The sequence below is a fragment of the Rana temporaria genome, chromosome 1 (assembly GCF_905171775.1).
Source record: "Rana temporaria chromosome 1, aRanTem1.1, whole genome shotgun sequence".
Taxonomy (NCBI): Eukaryota; Metazoa; Chordata; class Amphibia; order Anura; family Ranidae; genus Rana; species Rana temporaria.
In genome coordinates, this window is record NC_053489.1 from 363704773 (window position 1) to 363727072 (window position 22300).

At 42.6% G+C, this 22300-nt stretch overlaps 1 protein-coding gene across 2 annotated transcripts in view; it reads left to right on the forward strand.

Moving 5' to 3' along the window:
- PALM (paralemmin) overlaps positions 1-22300 on the forward strand; it is a 104453-nt gene that overhangs the window by 74591 nt on the left and 7562 nt on the right. For both annotated transcript variants that reach the window (XM_040322088.1, XM_040322089.1), the window contains exons 2-7: positions 3120-3165; positions 9434-9514; positions 11217-11347; positions 15106-15226; positions 21143-21164; positions 21298-21357. In XM_040322088.1, coding sequence (XP_040178022.1) covers positions 3120-3165; positions 9434-9514; positions 11217-11347; positions 15106-15226; positions 21143-21164; positions 21298-21357 — 461 coding nt within the window. The remainder of the gene's footprint in view (positions 1-3119; positions 3166-9433; positions 9515-11216; positions 11348-15105; positions 15227-21142; positions 21165-21297; positions 21358-22300) is intronic.

Here is a 22300-nt window from a genome sequence, read left to right on the forward strand (position 1 = left end):
ATTTCTTTGATTGATTTCATCTTTTGGCACGTATTGTTGAGAGAATTTTTTCTTGCACTATCTGAAGATTTCCCAGCTATATGTCATAATTATTGGGTTTATCCTTCATATGTTACATCCAATAACCATTGATTATATATATTTGTTTTTTCTAGTGTCATCAATTCATTACCACCAACATATCAACCTGCGCCTCATGTGCAGGTTTTCAATTTTTACATTAGTTTTTTGCGCTGTACCTCCCCTTTTTTTCACATTCAAATTTCAACACAGACAGTACAGGGAACTTGCTGTGAATTATAATCCCTCCAGACCTCCCAGCAGCCACATTTGTATATTCCTGTACCCTGTAGTGCACTAATCACTTTTTATAGTGGAGTTCCACTGCTTTTTAGTTTAGTAAAAGTCAGCAGCTACCAAAAGTGTAGCTGGTGACTTTTATTAAACCGACACTTACTTGTCCCACGGTCCAGCGATGCGACCGCACAGAGCCCCATACCTTTCCCCGCTCCTCTCCTCAATGCCATCATATCTACTGTGGGCACTCGGCCATGATAGCTTATGGCTTCATGGCCAGGCGCGCACTGTGATCTGCCATTGGCCAGCCAAACTTCTGGGACCTGTGTCCCAGAAGATCGCTGGCATGGAGGGGCCACCTAGGGCGACAGAAGGAGTCACCTAGGCAGCCAGGACAGGAAGTCCCACTAAAAAGAGGACCCCCCCCCCCAAAAAAAATGATATGCCAAATATGGCATGTCAGGGGGCGAGGAGTGCTTAAAGGAGAAGTTCCACTTTTGGGTGGAACTCCACTTTAAGGGAGTGAGGTTATTTTTATTTAAAAGCAGAGTTCAGTAAAAAAAAACATTAAAAGTCAGCAGCTACAAAAAAAAGTATCTTCTGACTTTTAATAAAAAGACACTCACCTGTCCCACAATCCAGCGATGTTGCCACCCGAACACTCCATTCTGTCCACGGCGCTGGCAATACTTCTGTGGGCATCCGGCTGTGACAGCTTGCAGCTTCACAGCCAGGTGTACATGTCTCACTGCGCTGTCCTGCATAGCTGGGCAATCTTCTGGAACCTGTGATGTGTCTCAGAAGATTGCGGGGAGGAAGGGCCACCTAGGCGGCCCAAGCGGAAGTGAGAGCTCGTCGGTAATCGTGATGCATCGTGATGCATCGCCGAATCGAATCGAATCGAATCGTGGACTTGATAATCGTAATCGCATCGAATCGTGAGACGAGTGAAGATGCGCAGCCCTAGTGGTGTCCCTTCCTTCCAATCATCTCTTAGAACTCTCTTCACTGAGCTCAGCTGTATAAATTCTGTACTTTGAATGGCTGCAGAGAAGACTGCAGGTAAAACTTATGTAGGAGGATTTTTTAATCTCTGTGTATCATCTGAGGCTAGTCACTTCACTGGGTATATGTAAAGGATTACAACCACCTTAAGCTTTGTTAAACTCTTCAGATACATATAATAAAGTGTATGTAAAGCCAACACTTTTTGGAGGTTTTAATAATGAGTTATTAGTTAAAGCGGAGCTCCGCTGATTTTTTTTTATTAAAAGCCAGCAGCTGCAAATACTGCAGCTGCTGACTTTTAATATTAGGACACTTACCTGTCCTGGAGTCCAGTGCCGTCCGCAGCAGAGGACGAGCGATCGCTCGTCACTCTGCTGCCCCCCCCCCGCCATCCTCGGTGAGGGAACCAGGAAGTGAAGCGCTCCTGCTTCACTGCCCGGTTCCCTACGGCGCATGAGCGAGTCGCTCTACGCCTGCCGATTAGCTCCCGCCTTCGTACTGGGAGCCGAGTGTTCCCAGAACAAAACGGGGGGGGGAGGGAGGTGACGTCATGCCCGCAGTCTGCCCGAGACTGTGTGGCGGGAAGTGGGTGCAAATACCTGTCTTTAGACAGGTATCGGCACCCCCCTCCCCCTGAAAGGTGTCAAATGTGACACCGGAGGGGGGGAGGGTTCCGATCATTGGGAGTTCCACTTTAGGGTGGAGCTCCACTTTCTTGCAATCATGGCGGCTCCGCTCAGTGCTATTTTTAGCGCAAAAACGCCTGAAAAGCTCCCCAGTGTGAAAGGGGTATAACTCCCACTCCAAGAAGCAGGCAAAAAAAATTATTATGTCATACAGTGGAACCTTGGTTTAAGAGTAACTTGGTTTGAGAGCGTTTTGATTTGCGAGCAACTTTTTTTTTTAATTCTGACTCGGTTTGCGAGAATTCAAGCTAAATAGGCCTGCAGTACCTCATTTGGCCTGAGGGACAGGGCGCAGAAGCCGAGCAGAGCCAAAAATAGGCCGGCAGTACCTCATTTGGCCTGAGGTACGGGGACGCAGGAGCCCAGAAAAGCAGAACATTGGCCTGCAGTACCTCATTTGGCCTGAGGTACAGGGGCGCAGAAGCCTGCAGTACCTCATTTGGCCTGAGGTACGGGGATGCAGGAGCCCAGAAAAGCAGAACATTGACCTGCAGTACCTCATTTGGCTTGAGGTACGGGGGCGCAGGAGCCAAGAAAAGCCGAACATTGGCCTGCAGTACCTCATTTGGCCTGAGGTACGGGGGCGCAGGAGCCGAGAAAAGCCTCTGGCGCCGAAAATTGCATCCCATTGAAGTCAATGCGGAACAAATTATTGTCTTTTCCATTGACTTCAATGGGAAAACTCGCTTTGATATGCGAGTACTTTGGATTACGAGCATTCTCCTGGAACGAATTATGCTCGTAATCCGAGGTTCAACTGTAATTTTATTTTTATCTGCTATACTATGAAAAAAAAAGATCAGCTCTAAATTACTCCAAATGTGGAGAAAATTCAACATTGACGAGTCCTAGTTCACTATGGTTATAAGCCACATTTAATTCCTACTGTTGTCCCTATATTTTCATGTGCAACTTGATCATCTACATTAACAGGTCATTCTCTTCTGGTTTTATAGAGCATACAGCCCCCTCCATTACAATTGATTTTTTGGTTGTTGAATTTTATGACCAGATACATCTATTGTTGCTAATGTAAACACATAAATGCTGACTCCACAGCAGGATTACTGTAATATATAGGTACTTTTTCTTAAATAACATTTGTTGTTTTTGCTCTTTTTTTTTCAGGATCAGAGAATCACAAAGTCAGCAGGAAAGGCTGCAGATGATAGCGGTATGTACAAGGAGTGTATGACAGCATGTGTTCTTATTTGTCTGAATACACAAGAATGTGAATGTTACTTGTCATTTAACATCAGCCTATCACCAGCAGATGTCACTGCTGCTAAGGATATTCTTTGACAACTAATGCACAGAGAGCACTCTCAAGGAATTTTCAATTCTAGAAGCTGATCTAATTAAGACAAATATGTTTGGACAGTAGGGTCAAGTTACTAAGGTCACACAGATTCATTAATGCAGACTTTTAGATACCCTTATTTGTACAAGCCTAAATTATAAATACTGTAAATGTATCTATCCATATATATTAGGGCTGTTACTGATTACAATTTTCGTGTTCGATTAATCGATTTTTTTTAAATCGATTAATCGACTAATTTTGATTAATTATAACGCACATACATTTTTCGGATCACCACCATATATAGTCCTCACTGTAATATCCTCAGACATCTCCCCCACTGTAATATCCACAGACATCTCCCCCACTGTAATATCCACAGACATCTCCCCACTGTAATATCCACAGACATCTCCCCCACTGTAATATTCACAGACATCTCCCCACTGTAATATCCACAGACATCTCCCCCACTGTAATATCCACAGACATCTCCCCCACTGTAATATCCACAGACATCTCCCCCACTGTATAGGAAGATTAGTGCTTGCTTAGTCTTATCAGAGAAGCTGACCGAACACAAGCAGTTGAGGCCAGGTGATGACGTCAGCGCGCCGCTCTAGGCCACCGCCAGGTGGACCAAGATGGCCGCCGCTCCGGGAGCTAGGCCGAAGCTGCGGCCTTTCCTATGGCCGAGGCAGCAGCAGAGCTCCGCGGATCACATGGTGTGCCGATCCGCATATGGTGACCCATTCGGATAACAGATCATTTACAATCATTGAAGCGGTGCGCTAGCAGGAGCGCTCCAAAAGTCCTGCTAGCCGCATCTTTACCGCGGTATAGGATCGGTGTGTTCACCGCTCCTATACCGCGCCTTCCCATTGAAATCAATGGGAAAGCATGGTAATACCGCCCGCAACGCGGGCGGTATTAACCCTTTTTCGGCCGCTAGCGGGGGTTAAAACCTCACCGCTAGCGCCCGAATATTGCGGTAAATACGACGGTATAGCCGCGCTACAAATAGCGTGGCTATACCGTCACCGTGGCTCCACGCCTCAATGTGAAAGAGGCCTAAGGGAAAAAAGCTTTTCAAACCTGCCTGGCCCTATGTGAAAAACGAATTGTCCCCTCCCATGCTGAATCATGAATGAACTGTGATTAACCACAATTTTTTGAAAAGCTAAGTTAAATTTCACTTGCCACACCCAGGCCTGATTACTGCCAGACCTATTGAATCAAGAAATCACATAATTAGAAGCTGTCTGACGAAGTGAAGCACACTAAAGATCACAAAAAGCCACACATCATGCCACAATCTAAAAAAAAATCAAGAACAAATTAGAAACAAACATGTATCAGTCTAGGGAAGGTTTCAAAGCCATTTCTAAGACTTTGGAACTCCAGTGAACCATGGGAAGAGCCATTATCCACGAATAGAGATAACTTGTAACAGTGGTAAACCTTCCCACTGTGAATTACTCCAAGAGCATGACAATGACTCATCCAAGAAGTCATAAAAGAACCCAGAACAACAAAGAACTGCAGGCCTCACTTGCCTCAGGCAAGATCAGTGTTCATGATTCAACAATAAGAAAAAGACTGGGCAAAAATGGCACCCATGGGAGAGTTCCATGGCCAAAGCCACTACAGACCAAAAAACACAAGAGCTCATCTCACATTTACCAAAAAACGCCTTGATTATCCCCAAGACTTTTAGGCAAATATTCTGTGAACTGATGAGACAAAAATGTAACTTTTTGGAAGGTGTGCATCCGTTACATTGGGCATAAAACTAATACAGCATTTCATAACAAGAACATCATAAAAACAGTCAGACATGGTGGTGGTAGCGTGATGGTCTGGGGCTGCTTTGCAGCTTTAGGACCTGGATGACTTACCATAATTGATGGAACCATGAATTCTGAGCTCTACCAGAAAACCCTAAAGAAGAATGTCCGGCTATCAGTTTGTGACCTAAAGCTCAAGTGCACTTGGGTTATGCAGCAGGGCAATAATCCGAAACACAACAGCAAGTCCCCCTCCAAATGGTTCAAACAAAGCAAAATATAGGTTTTGGAGTGGCCCAGTCAGAGACCGGACGTAAATCCAATTGATATGCTGTATCATGATCTTACACAGGCCATTCATGCTGGAAAACCCTCCAATGTAGCTGAATTAAAACAATTCTGAAAAGAAGAGTGGGGCAAAAATGCTCCACAGCAATGTGAAAGACTCATTGCCGGTTATCGCAAACGCTTGATTGCAGTTGTTGCTGCCAGTGATAGCACAACCAGTTATTAGGTTCAGGGGGCAATTACTTTTTCACATTAAGCCAGGCAGGTTTGGACAGCTTTTTAATAAATTACACCATCATTTAAAAACTGCGTTTTGTAATTACCCGGGTTATCTTTGTGTCGTGATAAAATTAGTTTGATGATCTGAGTCATTTAAAGAGGAAGTAAACTCTCTTAAAAAAAATTAGAAAAAAAACAAACCCTGCAAGACAAAGGCATAATGAGCTAGTATGCATAGCATACTAGCTCATTATGTATTACTTACCTCAGGTCGAAGCCCCCGCAGTGGTCCTCGTCTCCCCCTCTGGCCGCCGACATGTCGTCCCGGAGTTACTTCCGAGTATTTTGGCTCCGGCGCTGTGATTGGCCGGAGTCGCGATGACGCATGTGCGGGAGCCACCGGTAACGGAACGGAGACTGCAGCAACGGCACTTGGGTGCCATTGCTTCAGTTTTCCTCAGTGCTCATGTGCTGATGAAATTGGCGAATGCAGGGGACAGGGGATATCTCCTAAACCGTGCAGGTTTAGAAGAAATCCTAGTTGGCTTCAGGTAAGCCTTAACCTGCCTAGCGGTATTCCCGAGTCTGGCTTGGGGTGAAATTTCAGCACCTTTAGCGGTAACCCCGAGCCAGACTCGGGATCGCATCGCAGGATACAGGGAGAGTTACTTACCTTGTCCCCTGGATCCTGCGATGTCTCCCCGCTGTGTGTGCGAGCTGTGTCTCCTTGCTCGGTTCACACAGTGCCCGTGTGCCGCCGAGCTCCGTTCCCTGCGACGTTGCGACGCACAGGGGTGGAGTTCAGCGCCAAATTCAAAAAAGTAAAAACACAGTATACATACAGTACACTGTAATCTTACAGATTACAGTACTGTATAAAATAAATACACATCCCCTTTGTCCCTAGTGGTCTGTCCAGTGACCTGCATGCAGTTTTATATTATAAATACAGTTTTTTCTGCCTGGAAACTTGAGATTGTCCATAGCAACCAAAAAGTGTCCCTTTATGTCAAAAGTGCTTTTAGAGCAGCTAGAAAACAGCGATAATAAATTAGAATCACTTGCAGAATTGAGCGATAGCGATTTGTGGGGAAATTCGTCATCAGACACTAAAAGTAATGACAGCGACAATTTTGCAACTGAGCAAATTTAAGTGTTTTTGATTTGATTACATTATTGAATAATTTTTATTATAATTATATTATTAATTGTTATAATTATTTATAGTTATTTATTATATTATAATTATATTATAATTTATGATTTTGTGTTTCAAACTTTATCATACCCGGGATGTCTACTAGACTCTTGTTTGGGCAGATTTAAGTGAGTTATTCCTAAGAATTACAGGCCTAGGGGCAGATCCACAGAGAGAGTACGCCGGCGTATCTACTGATACGCCAGCGTACTTTCAAATTTCCTGCGTCGTATCTTTAGTTTGAATCCTCAAACCAAGATACGACGGCATCTGGGTTAGATCCGACAGGCGTACACCTCCGGATCTTAGATGCAATACTTCAGCATCCGCTGGGTGGAGTTTGCGTCGTTTTCCGCGTCGGGTATGCAAATGAGCTATTTCCGACAATCCACGAACGTACGTGCGGCCGTCGCATTCTTTTACGTCGTCTCTAGTCAGCTTTTTCCAGGGTATAGTTAAAGCTGGTGTTTTGCGGCGTATAGTTAGACTTGCCATGTTAAGTATGGCCGTCGTTCCCGCGTTTAATTTGAATTTTTTTTTTTTCGTAAGTCGTCCGTGAATCGGGATGGACCTAGCGACGTCATTTAGCGCAATGCACGGCAGGAAATTTAGGGACGGCGCATGCGCAGTTCATTCAGCGCGGGGACGCGCTTCATTTAACCTCCCTGGCGGTATGATTCTTTCAGAAAAAACATGCTGAAAGCGGTACCATTATTTGCAAGGAAATTTGGCGTTTTTATATTGTAGGTCTGTAATTTTTAGAAATAACTCACTTAAATCTGACCAAACAAGCTTCTAATAGGCATCCCGGGTATGAAAATTTTTTTAAAAACAAAATTATAAATTATAATATAATAAATAATTTTAAATAATTATAACAAATAATAATATAATTATAATAAAAATTATTCAATAATGTAATCAAATCAAAATCACTGAAATTTGCTCAGTTGCAGAATTGTTGCTGTCATTATTTTTTTTTTTTTATGACGAATTTCCCCACAAATCGCTATCGCACAATTTTGCAAGTGATTATAATTTATTATCGCTGTTTTTTAGCTGATCTAAAACCATTTTTGACATAAAGGGACACTTTTGGTTGCTATGGACAATCTACAGTTTGCAGGGAGAAAGAAAGGTTTTTATTATATAAAATGACATGCATGACACAGGACAGACCACTAGGGACAAGGGGGGTGTGTATTTTTTACATACAGTACTGTAATCTATAAGATTACAGTATACTGTATGTAAGGTGTTTGTTTACTTTTTTGAATTTGGCACCGTTCTCCGTCCCCGTGCGTCGTAACGTCGCAGGGAACGGAGATCGGCGTCACACGGAGGCACTGTGTGAATCGAGCGAGGTCCTGCTCGCTCACACAGCGCGGTGGCATCGCTGGATCCAGGGACAAGGTAAGTAAAACTCCCTGTACATCCAGCGAGGCGAGCCCGAGTCTGACTCGGGGTTACCGATCCTAGCCCAAAAATCTCACCCCGAGTCAGACTCGGGAACACCGCCCAGGAGGTTAAATGAAACACGCCCCCTAATCGCCGATTTGAATTCCGCCGCCAGAGATAGACTACGCTGCCGTAACTTATGGCGCAAAATCTTTAAGGATTCGAAGATAACACAAGTAAGTTACGGCGGTGCAGCGTATCTCTGATACGCTGCGCCGAGGCAGATCTTTGTGGATCTGCCCCCTAAAATATAAAACGCCAAATTTGCATGCAAAATAATGGTACCGCTTTCAGCACCTAAAATCTGAAATACTCATACCGCCAGGGAGGTTAATATAGGCTTACCTGTAGCATAAAGTTGTAAAATCAGGTTTACAACCACTTTGAGTGTTACAAATATGCAACAAAAAGAAAAAAAACAGAAAGGGGGCAAATACTGTTTCACACAACTGTGTGTGTGTATATATGTATTTATATAAAATATTTTTTGGTTTGTATGTATGTATGTTATGTACATAAAACAATTGAATAATCACATATATTGTTACCACTGATTGTAATGTTAGATAATGACTTCCACATTACTATTCTGTGTGTTAAAAAAAAGTAATGTCCTGCTGTGAGTAAGGATCTTTTATGACCCATTTGTAATGCATTTGCTTTTTTGTGGACCTTTTTGTCTACCTTACGGAAATCTGGTGCACAACAATCTGAGTCTTGAGTAAGTAAAACAGAATCCCCCTAAATAAACACAATTGATACAATAAAACTGTCCTCCCACTATCCCTCCTTTATCACTTTTAAGCACACCGATTTATTTTTTATTTTTGTAATCTTTATGTATACTGATAGGGCCTGGTGGTTGTTAATCATGAAACATGATTAATAAAATATACACAGGCAGGGGATAACAATTTACACTGGCATTTTGGTCTGCAGGCAGTCATAAATGCAATATCGTGTTTTAGGAAATTAATATTTTATGGAGTGAGAACACCAGCAAACTGCTGCAGGCATGCCCACCATCCCAGTTATTATCACATTGAAATATATGATTATATAGACTTAGGTGCATGCATATGATAAAAGTAATGAATTTTATTTCCTATAAAAACAACCCATTTGTATTCACTTTTGAAATATGCATCATTCGTTAAAGACTATTGTCATATATTTACATTTATCTCAGGAGAAAAGGCGACGTCAAGTTGAAATTGAGAACAAGAGACGTCAGTTAGAAGATGATCGAAGACAACTGCAGCATCTTAAGGTAAATCTGTTAGTTTACTTATGAATAATATTATATAGTTATTATCTATAAACCTATTATGTATGGTATGCATTTAGGACCTCAATTATAGTTGCCATGATATCTGGGCCAATATGAATTAGCGCTATTTATGCCAGACTTTTATCAATCCCTGTTTTTGCTAACCTTCCTGTTGCTCTCCCACTGCCCCCCAAAACCATAAATGGCTTACGTAAGCTTCAAGCTGGTAACATTGTAAAAAAGGTCAAAAGCCTTGTACACACGACCGAGGAACTCGACGGGCGAAACACATCGTTTTCCTTGTTAGGCTGTCGAGGAACTCGACAAGGCAAGTTTCTCCATTCCCGTCGAGGAAATAGAGAACTTTTTGGCTCGTCGAGTTTCTCGACAGTTTCCTTGACGAAAATGTACACACGACCGGTTTCCTCGGCAAAAAAAATATCTCCCAGTAAGTTTCTTGCTGGTTTTTCTGCACACCCCAGCGTCCAGGCCTTGCAACTGTTGGCTGAAAGGGTCTATTAAGTGAATCTGTTACTAATTGTGCAAAATAAAGGTAAGGTAAAATAATGTAAAGGCTTAGGTTAGGATAAAGTTTAGGTATAAGAAATAAGTTAAGTGTTAATTTTCATATTTTGGTCAAGATTTGGGGGGTTTGTTTTAAGGCTTGAGTAAACCGGATACCTCTGTGGACTATACTCTCTCAATAGATTGCTAAGGGGTAACCATTATTGCTAGATTGGTTTAGTTATCAAAACTTTTTTTTACTATTACTACAGTGCATACCTTTCACATAGGGGACTTATCCTGTTTCTAGGCTTGCCCCAGGGAGTGATAAACTATAAGAAATTTTCTGGGCGGTAGAAAGAAATTGAGGTCTATAGTGAAAATTACATCACAGTGAGGGAAGCCGATAGCATTTGACCAGTAGAGGGGTGATGCCGCGTACACACGATCATTTTTTGGGTTTTAAAAAACAAAGTTTTTTTAAAAATGTAATTTAAAACGATCATGTGTGGGCTTTAGAGCATTTTTCGGGTTCTGAAAAACGGACAAATTTTTTTACGAACATGCTCTATTTTTTCACAACATTTTAAACGTTGTCGTTTTTTCGGGTTGTAAAAAATGATCGTGTGTGGGCTTTAATGACGTGAAAAACCCGTGCATGCTCAGAAGCAAGTTATGAGACAGGAGCGCTCGTTCTGGTAAAACTACCGTTCGTAATGGAGTAAGCACATTCATCACGCTGTAACAGACAGAAAATCGCAAATCGTCTTTTACTAACACAAAATCAGCTAAAGCAGCCCAAAGGGTGAGGTCATACGAATGGAACTTCCCCTTTATAGTGCCGTCGTATGTGTTGTACGTCACCGCGCTTTGCTAGAGCATTTTTTTTTAACAATCGTGTGTAGGCAAGGCCGTTTTAATGATGAAGTTGTAAAAATAATCTTTTTTTCTAGAGCCTGAAAAACTTTGTTTTTTAAAACCCGAAAAATGATCGTGTGTACGCGGCTTTAGACGTTTTTTTTTATATGTTGGACCATTTGTTCTGAGGATGCAATATGTTTTTATTTTATTACTCTTTTTGTTTTCCTTTGTTTTACCTTTTTTGATTGAACTTGAGATTTTAATGTAACTATGTCGTTTTATCAAACTGTTCATAATATTTCCTTCACCTAATTCAAATCTCATTGTCTATATGTAGTCTAAGGCTCTACGAGAGCGCTGGCTTCTTGATGGAGCTCCAGCTTCTACCCCTGAGGAAGATGAGGCCACAAGAAGACAGATGCAAGAAGATGAACTGAAGACCCAGGAGCTTGAGGACAGTATTCAGAGGTATGGGATTTCCTAGCCTTAAACAAACATATAAAAAATGCAAAATTCCAAATGTATGTCTAAATAATAATTTGAAATAAGTGAATTATGCAATTTTTTTTATTTGATATAAACAGGGGAGTGTCCATAATTGTAAACTGAAAGCATAAGAACATAACACATGGCAGCACAAAAATAAAATATTTCAATATAACTCTTTGAGAGTGCATAAAAAAAGAAACAAAAACTATTCAGACATCTGCTGTTTTATGGCTAATTGCTGTAAATCCAGTGTATTTTTCTGATTACTGATGAGGTGTCACCTTCATTCTGAGAAGAGAAAACTGGTATCTTCTGGTAGACCCCCTCCAATACCTTTTGTCTTGAGGCATGTCAAGTGTGGGTCAACTTTTTATTTAAATTAGAAAACCTGCTTAAAGCGGGGGTTCACCCTAAAAAAAAAAAAAATCTTTGTCTACCATGCCATCCAGCATACTAGCGTCAGCTACAGTATGCCTTTATTTTTTATTTTTTTCGCTGTACTCACAGTTTAATCCATTAGTTAAGTTTCAGACTCCCGCGGGGAGTAGGCGTTCCTATGAAGAGGGGAACATGATTGACGGCCGGCTATGGCGCGTCACTCTTCCCGAAAATAGGCGAAATAGGACTTGGCTCTTCATGGCGCCTGCGCAGTCAGCTCCTAGTCTGTGCGCAGGCGCCGTATAGCGCCGTGAAGAGCCAAGTCCTACTCCGACTATTTTCGGGAATCGTGACGCACCCTAGCCGGCCGTCAATCATGTTCCCCTCTTCAAAGGAACGCCTACTCCCCGCGGGAGTCTGAAACGAAACTAATGGATTAAACTGTGAGTACAGCGCAAAAAAAATAAATTAAGGCATACTGTAGCTGACGCAAGTATGCTGGATGGCATGGTAGAAAGTTGTTTTTTAGGGTGAACCTCCGCTTTAACAAATAAAATGTTTTACAGTATGTTGTAATATTCTTAAAGATTAATGTGATTCGTTTACAGTCTAATTTTATGATACCTTCGATTTTAGCCCACGTTGACATTGGAGCCACTTGTCATGCGATTTGATCGCTCTGTTAAAATTGGTGTGATGTCAACTTTGCTGTGCTGCTTTGATTTGAAAAAGTAGTACATGCACTACTTTTGGCGATTTCGGGTGCGGCTTGAATAGACATCTGTGCATGAAGACGCACAGATGTCTTCCAAGTCACACCTAAAGTCGCACTGACATGCAGCATTGAAAGGGTCTAATTTCAGATGAAGTCGCATGATTTCAAAGCCGCATTTAATGTTAACGAGGGATTTGTGTATTACTAACACTCTGCCATTGCTCACGCCAACTGCCTTAACCACTTAAGACCCAGACCATTATGCAGGTTAAAGGACCTTGCCCCTTTTTGCGATTCGGCACTGCGCCACTTTAACTGACAATTGCGCGGTCGTGCGACGTGGCTCCTAAACAAAATTGGCGTCCTTTTTTTCCCACAAATAGAGCTTTCTTTTTGTGGTATTTGATCACCTCTACGGTTTTTGTTTTTTGCGCTATAAACGAAAATAGAGCGACAATTTTGAAAAAAAATCAATATTTTTTACTTTTTGCTATAATAAATATCCCCCAAAAAGATATCAATTTTATTTTTTTCCTCAGTTTAGGCCGATGCGTATTCTTCTACCTATTTTTGGTAAAAAAAATCACAATAAGCGTTTATCGATTGGTTTGCGCAAAATTTATAGCGTTTACAATTTCGACAGATTTTTGGGACCATTGTCATTTTCACAGCGAAAAGTGCTATAAAAATGCATTGTTTACTGTGAAAATTACAATTGCAGTTTAGGAGTTAACCACTAGGGGGCACTAACGGGGGCGGGGCTAGACGTGTGACGTCAGTGATCGTCTTTCCCTATATCAGGGAACAGACGATCACTGACATTGCCACAATGAAGAACGGGGAAGGTGCAGCGAACGGGTCCACGGGTCCCGCAGGCACGGTCATGGAGCTTTGGACCGGGTCGCGAGCGAGCCTGCGGCGCGCTCGCGACCCCACGGCTGGGCTCTTAAAGAGGACGTACAGGTGCGTGCTTGTGCCCAGCCGTGCCATTCTGCCAACATATATCGGCGTGAAGGGGTCCTTAAGTGGTTAAAGCGGATCTCCAACTATTAGTGAAGTTTAAATAGTTTGGACCGAGCTGGTGCAAACAAAATATTTCATTCACTAAGACGTTGCAGCGTCTATCAACGCAGTATGAACTGTATGTAGCCAGCGCTGTTTCGGCAGTGGGATGGGAATTTCCCACCCTGCTCCCAGAATAAAATCGAGTCAGGCTGAACGCTGGTCAGTCATTCACAGGGGGTTTTGTATTTTCTGAATGAATACAAATCTTCCTTTGATTGGCTTATGAGAAAAAGTGACGTCATCCACCATACACCATCCTCAGCTAATCAGAAGACGCTTTGTATTCATTCAGATAATAAAAAATTCCCTGCAGTGGTCAGCACGACTCAAATTTTGTTCCGGGAGTAATTTTGTGTCTACACTAATTTCTTAACGGTATTTATGGAGGTAGCCATGGTTGTTACACTTTGCCACACTCTAGACTTTAAAGCGGAGCTCCACCCTAAAGTGGAACTTCTGCTCATCGTATTCCTCCACCCCCTCCGGTGCCATAATTGGCAACTTTCAGGGGGGAGGGGGGTGCAGATACCTGTCTAAACAGGTATTTGCACCCACTTCCATGCATACAGCCTGCGGGGAGTACGTCACTTTCTAACACTGAACCGCCTCTCCGCCAATCAGAAAACTTGGGTCTAATACCCATCACATGATTGGCTGAAGGCACAGGCGTCCCTATTGGACGCCTAGCAGAATGGAATAACAGAGAAGGGGGAAGCATGGAGGACACAGGAGCCATCCTACAGCTCACAGGAGCCATCCTACACCCTCTGCCTGATCCGCCACTAAGATAGGGTAAGAGCCAGGCAGACAGCGGGTGGGCAGGGGTCACAGTGGCAGCATATAATGGGCACAAGTATCGGCATTTGATGGGCACAAGTGGCTGAATTTGATGGGCACAAGTGGCTGCATTTGATGGGCACAAGTGGCTGAATTTGATGGGCACAAGTGGCAGTATATGATGGGCACAAGTGTCTGCATATGATGGGCATAAGTGGCTGCATATGATGGGCATAAGTGGCTGCATATGATGGGCCAAGTGGCTCATATTTTTCACGTCGTAAAAAATGGTTGGGGGCTTTAACGACGTGAAAAAAAACGTGCATGCTCAGAAGCAAGTTATGAGATGGGAGCGCTCGTTCTGGTAAAACTAGCGTTCGTAATGAAGTAAGCACATTCATCACGCTGTAACAGACAGAAAAGCGCAAATCGTCTTTTACGAACACTAAATCAGCAAAATCAGCCCAAAGGGTGGCGCCATCCGCATGGAACTTCCCCTTTATAGTTCTGTCGTACGTGTTGTACGTCACCGCGCTTTGCTAGAGCATTTTTTTTTCATGATCGTGTGTAGGCAAGGCCGTTTTAATGATCGGGTTGAAAAAAACGTAGTTTTTTCTAGACCCTTAAAATTGACATTTTTTACAACCCGAAAAAACGGTCGTGTGTACGCGGCATCACTGACCCAAGTGATATACATTTTTTAGGACCTGATCAATATACATTAATTAAAAACAAACACTATACTTTGTATTTCAATCACATAGTTAGTTTCCTATTAAAGAAACCCCTTTGTGTGCTTCAGGCTGGAGGGAGAAATTGAGTTACTGGAGAGTGGCTTGTCCAGCACATCCACCAAAGAGAGCCTAGCAGAGGAGATGGCACATTCAGAGCCTGAGAACCAAGACACTGTCAACATCCAAAAGGTGAGCCTCTACTTGCAAAATAGTCTCTGCCGCTTGCTGCGGCTAGCGATGTGTGCAGATTGGCATGTAAGATATGGCTGATAGTGGTTATTTGCGGATATCAATTGTTTATTATTTGTTTATTAAAATCTTAGTACAAGCACTTGTAAACATCTGCACAGTCCTTCATTAATGTAACAGAATGCTATCCTGTATGTAAGTCTGTTATTTATTTGTACAAATCATAATAGGATTCTCTACAACCAGGAACTGAGACTTGTTGTCATTGTAATAATGCTGGCTTGGGAGATAACACTTACATGTGCAGCTGTAAATGATGGAAATTATATTACCTTTGTCTTTTTGCCCATTATAAATGAACTAATGTGAAACATAACTACATAAATGTGCTTGTCCTATATGGTCATGTCCATATTTTGGTGAATCATATTTCTTCTTGCAATGCTATGTGATTAACTTGTGTGAGGGCCCAATTGTGGTATTTGCTTTAGGCTGCATTGATCAGTGCAGGCCTAATGCAATAAAAAGTAAAAATTCCCATAGGCTCAGTTTGCATCAACACAACACGCTGGGTCAAAATGGACCATACTTCATTTGAATGCAACACAAAGAGCTAGAGTGAAGCTTTTTTTGAAGTGCATATTATCCTAAATACTTTTTTTTCTATGTTCATTTTCACATACAGTATGCGTGCTTTATAAATTATAGTCTCTATAATTTTCATGTACTTCCATCTGACATACCTGGTTTATCCTGCCAGTCACCTTTGTTCCTTCTTCTAAACTGGAAAACACAAAGCACAGAAGCTGATCTGTGATTGTGTGGTCAGTTTTTATCCTTTGGCTGGCCATTCAGAGGTACATGACACTGTGCAGACAAACAGCATACTGTATTGGGTGGTTTGTTCAGCCATCACACCCCCCACCCAATCATAACCTGCCTCTGGCACACACCCCCTCCCAATCACAGCTTGCCTCCTAAACACACCCCCTGCTCAAGCACAGCCTGCATCTTGCCCGAGGCTGAACAGACTATCGATTACAGGTACACGTGTGGATAGATTTACTAAAACTGAATCACCCAGAATCTGGTGTAGCTTTGCATAGTAGCCAATCAGCTTCTAACTTCAGCTTGTTCAATTTAAGTGGAGCTCCACCCAAAAGGGTAATTTTTACTGGTTCGCACCCTTCCCCACTCAACTGCCAATTTTTTTTTTGGGGGGGGGGAGCAGGTACCTGGTTTTGACAGGTACCCACTCCCTCTTCCCGGTAAGATCGCCAAGCATTTCCAGACCCTCCTTCTCCCCCACCCCCTCCGCTGCCTTTTGGGACACGCGGGTCCCAGTTCACGGCCATTGGCTGGCGCTGCTGTCAATCACAGCGGATGACGCGGCGCGCCGGGGGGCAGGGCCGAGTGATACAGTCGGCGGCTATGGCCGCTGCTGTATCACGGGAGCGCGCTCGCAAAAGCTTTCCACCATGCGAGGGAGCTTGGATGAACGTGGAAAGCTTTTGCGAGGAGGAGCCGAGACACCCGCCGAGGGACCCCAGAAGACGTGGATCCGGGGTCACTCTGTGCAAAACGATCTGCACAGTGGAGGTAAGTATAACATGTTTGTTATTTAAAAAAAAAAAATTGTGCCTTTAGTGTTCCTTTAAAACCTGGAAGCTACCTGGAAGCTGATTGGTTTCTATGCAGAGCTGCACCAGATTTTGCACAGTTTTAGTAAATCTCCTGCTGTGTGTCTACACAGTGTCCTGTGACCCCACCCTCCACTATCAGCAAGAAGAGATGCATGGTCACACATGAAAGAACTTTGTAACCTTGTAAAAAGGGTAAGACAGATCATTTCTGAATCTAAGCAAACAAAGTTATGGTGTCTGCATAGTTATAACTGTATTAGAAAGTGTCTATAACATTGTATGTTCACAACTACTTTAAAGTATGGAATGTTATGCTGTAAAAAAGATCACTCAAACTGGGTTTGTATTCTGTAGAACAGTCATTCCTAAGTGTGTAGCATATACCACCCATCACAGGATGTGACAACCACTTTATCCTATTTTATAACAGTGATTTAGGGCTTCAGAACTTGTTCAGACTGGCTGAATCATCCCTACAGGCTGTCATGTATAGTAGTTTTGAGTTCCTGTGCTTTCTCTGCTTGGCACCACAGAGGGTAGGCTTGGAAGTTAAAGCAGTATTAAACCCAAAAGCAAACATTTATTACAGTGGGGATCGAAAGTTTGGGCACCCCAGGTAAAGATTTGTATTAATGTGCATAACGAAGCCAAGGAAAGATGGAACAGTCTCCAAAAGGCATCAAATTACAGATTAGACATTCTTATAATATGTCAACAAAAGTTAGATTTTATTTCCATCATTTACACTTTCAAAGTTACAGAAAACAAAAAAATTGCGTCTGCAAAAGTTTGGGCACCCTGCAGAATTTATAGCATGCACTGCCCCCTTTGCAAAGCTGAGACCTGCCAGTGTCATGGATTGTTCTCAATCATCGTCTGGGAAGACCAGATGATGTCAATCCCAAAGGTTTTAAATGCCCAGACTCACCTGACCTTGCCCCAACAATCAACACCATGGGTTCTTCTAAGCAGTTGTCTAGAAAACTGAAACTGGAAATAGTTGATGCTCACAAAGCTGGAGAAGGCTATAAGAAGATAGCAAAGCGTTTTCAGATGTTAATTTCCTCTGTTCGGAATGTAATTAAGAAATGGCAGTCATCAGGAACAGTGGAAGTTAAAGCAAGATCTGGAAGACCAAGAAAAATATCAGACAGAACAGCTCGCAGGATTGTGAGAAAAGCAATTCAAAACCCACGTTTGACTGCACGATCCCTCCAAAAAGATCTGGCAGACACTGGAGTTGTGGTACACTATTCCACTATAAAGAGATACTTGTACAAATATGGTCTTCATGGAAGAGTGATCAGAAGAAAACCTCTTCTACGTCCTCACCACAAAAATCAGCGTTTAAACTTTGCAAATGAACATATAGACAAGCCTGATGCATTTTGGAAACAAGTTCTGTGGACCGATGAGGTTAAAATAGAACTTTTTGGCCAGAATGAGCATAGGTACGTTTGGAGAAGAAAAGGCACAGAATTTAATGAAAAGAACCTCTGTCCAACTGTTAAAGGGGTTGTAAAGGAAAACATTTTTTTTCCATAATAAGCATCCTTTACCTGCAGACATTCCTCTTTTCACTTCCTCATTGTTCTTTTTTGCTCAGAAGTTGCTCTATTTCTTCTCTGTTCTGTTCACTTCCTGCTTGTCTGATTTTACTGACCACCGTGAAGGGAGGCTTTACTGCGGTGGTCAGTAACGTGCTCACCCCCTCCTGGGAACTATATCTGTGTGGCAGGAAGCTCTCTACATGTAAGGCCTCGTACACACGAGTGAGTTTCTCGGCAAAAACCAGCAAGAAACTTGCTGGGAGATATTTTTTTGCCGAGGAAACCGTTGTGAGTACATTTTCGTCGAGGAAACTGTCGAGAAACTCGACGAGCCAAAAAGAGAGCATGTTCTCTATTTCCTTGACGGGAATGGAGAAAATTGGCTTGTCGAGTTCCTCGACAGCCTAACAAGGAACTCGACAAAGAAAACGATGTTTTTCGCCCGTCAAGTTCCTCGGTCGTGTGTACGAGGCTTTAGAGACTTCAAATAGGTGTGAATTACTGGGCGTGCCGCAATTCATACTGGGAAATGTAGTTCTTACATGAACGAGCGATGCAAACCAGGAAGTGAATGAGAGAACAAAAACTAGAATGCCGGAGGTGATATAGATGAAGGAATTTAATAGGTATTTACTTGTTTTTTAACAGAATCATTACACTATTCTGTTTGTCTACCTTGCAGACATTAATTTTAGGCAAAACATTTTTTTCCTTTACAACTCCTTTAAGCATGGGGGTGGATCAATCATGCTTTGGGGTTGTATTGCAGCCAGTGGCACAGGGAACATTTCACGAGTAGAAGGAAAAATGGATTCAATACAATGTCAGAAAATTTTGATTGGTAACTTGATGCCATCTGTGAAAAAGCTGAAGTTAAAGAGAGGATGGCTTCTACAAATGGATAATGATCCTAAACACACCTCAAAATCCACGGGGGATTACATCAAGAGGCGTAAACTGAAGGTTTTGCCATGGCCTTCACAATCTCCTGACCTCAACATAATTGAAAATCTATGGATAGACCTTAAAAGAGCAGTGCGTGACAGACAGCCCTGAAATCTCAAAGAACTGGAAGACTTTTGTAAGGAAGAATGGGCAGAAGTGTGGCTCCACCCTAGCCTCAACAGGAACCAAGCCTGCCTTGCCAAGCATTATTGTGTGTTTGGTTTCCTGTATCCTGCTTGCCGTGTTCTCTACCTCTGTCTCTGTTACTGATCTTGGCTTGTTCTTTGACTATCCCTGCCTGCTTGTTACCCTGACCTTTGGCGTGTTCTCTGTCTATCCTTGTCTGCTAGTTCCCCCGGCCTTTGGCTTATCTCCTGACTATACCTTGTTGTCCTGCTGCTTCCTCTCTATCCTCCTGTAACCTACCGTAAGCATGAGCTGGGAGACCCTGGGGGCCGCAACCTGGAGCCATTTGCAGCACAGTCCATCCTCGCCACTAGAGGCTCTGGTGAACACCTGCTGGCTTTAAGACTCCTTGCTCTGGAGAATCTTATGCTCTAGCTCCCAACATGGATCTAGGGATCCATGTTGGTGCTCCAGTGGACCTGCCTTCTTAAACCACCCAGAGTTCCATCTGCAGCAGTCAGTCGTAGGGTCCACTACCTTAGCGGCGCACTCCTGACTCCAATGGTGTGCATCTGTCACCTGGACTCGGGTGACCTGACACCCTGCAGACTAAGTGCAACTGATTATGGATATATAATGGTCGTTCCGTTGTGTTTGTTCCTGAGGGACCACAGCACTAAATGGTGGTGTATGTATGGAAGGGTGGATCCAGAACCCAAAAATGACATGGAAAAAACCCCCACAATAACCCAATAATGAGATCAGGTTCTAGGAGACTGGATCGAGACATCATTTCTCCACATTGAACTGCAACCATTAACTGGTGAGAAGATAGAGATTCCACTGCCAAGGAACACAGCAATGGGCTTCAAAAAATGGTGGTCTCGAGGTGCAGAGCACTGTGCCCCGATTCCACCCAGTTGTGTGACAATAGGGAATGAATATTCGCTATTTTCACACCGATCCTCCTCCCGTCACCCAATTGGCCGAAAGGTGATTGATTCGATTGGCCGCCAGGAGGAGGAGGAGGGGGGAGAGGCTGGGGAACTGAGACCCCCTGCCTGGAGTGCTGCAAGCCAGATGGGGCAAGTGCTGCGCCTGACTTACTGACTGACCGACGGGGGGGATTTGCCGCCCGTGACCCGGCCGGCCGAATGGGTGGGGGTTTCAGTGCTGTCCGTGACCCATGGATTGTTTGTCCCCCCCACCCTCCCCCCAAAAAAAACACCAGCTGCCACTGCCTAAAACTCAGATTCATGGATCAACTCTATCACTTAAAAAAAAAAGATATCCCATTGCCCCTTGCTGTGATCTTCTGCACCAGGTCTGACCAGTGAATCACACCATTGCAATTAGACTCTAAAGAACCCCACCAAGCCTCAGCTGTCCTTATTATTCCCAGCTGCAGCTGTCAAAGGGCTGTGACACAGGTAGGACTATCCCTATTTTGATATACAAAATTAGAATTTGATCCAGAAGTTCTTCCTTTATCAGAGGCAACCACTTTTCCTGTATTTCATTATCTTCCTGTAGAATTTGCCAAAATTATTTTGATGGTTTCATTTTTTCTGATACGTTAACCTAATGCTAACTTCCCTTTCTGATAAACATGCAAGGATAATGTATTCATTCTCTTTTTTTTTTTTTTCCAGACCATAGTGAATGCTGCCAGAGGTAAGTTCAGTTTGCTTTTGTTTTACATGTGGCATGTCATTAAATTCATACGTAAAGGCAAATAATTGTTTATATTTATTTATTACTTTGCCAGTTGTTTAACCTAAGCAGTATCAACCTTCTATGTCCTCAGATCAGAATGCTGTACAGTCCCCGGCAAAGAAGACAGATAGTCCAGATATGATGAGAGCAGGTGAGTTCCAGGGTTCATAGCCAATGTTTTGGCATCTTATTCTATGCTGGGCACCCCTTCGCTTCAACGGCACCCAGAAAAAAGGCATGGCTGAGCTTTACTTGCTAATACCAACCTAGTGAAGATGGTTAGCACTTGAGTTGGTGGTATGAGCAGTGATGATCTGCAGTAATATATAGCAAGTAATCAGAAGTGAATGAACTGAAAACTGGCCAGTAAAAGAATTCTGAGTGTTTGCTATCTGTTTCTGAACGATGTGGTTTATGCCTTCTATTATAAGACAGCCTTTGCTTAGCAATTGTAATGACACATGGCAAGACTGCACCACCACAAAATTAAAGCAATATTCACAAATACTAAAAAATACCATGGCACTTCATTGCTAACTAATATAGTATTAAAGTGTACCTGTCATGCCATGTTTATGTTTCTGTTATGCATTTGGAGCAAAAGATTGGTAATTATAGGTGGTATCTTTTAATATTATAAAAACAGAAGAAAAGAGTAGTGGGACTTTAAATGAGAGATGTCACTGCAAACAGGTAATGCATAAGGTATAAGATATTATAATTTTGTTGATCAACTACATGTGAACTATCCATAATCTGGAGATACACAATATGTTTTAGTTAATAATAAAAACAATCATATGTCAAAGAGCTGACATATGAACAGAAAATACACATACATATAAATGACATAATGCTTAATATAGATATTATACATAAATGTGACCACGGACCATTATATAAAAAGTTGATTAAGTAGATTAATCTTGACAAGGAACCCTAAAAGAAGCTACACGTTTCATGACTCTTGACCACTCTTCAGGAGTTAGGTGCAAGAATGAACTTTGAAAAATAAATACACAGATAATATCTGTTATTTTTTTTGGAATACTACCCTAAAATATCTTTTAATAATAGCATACATTGACAGATGA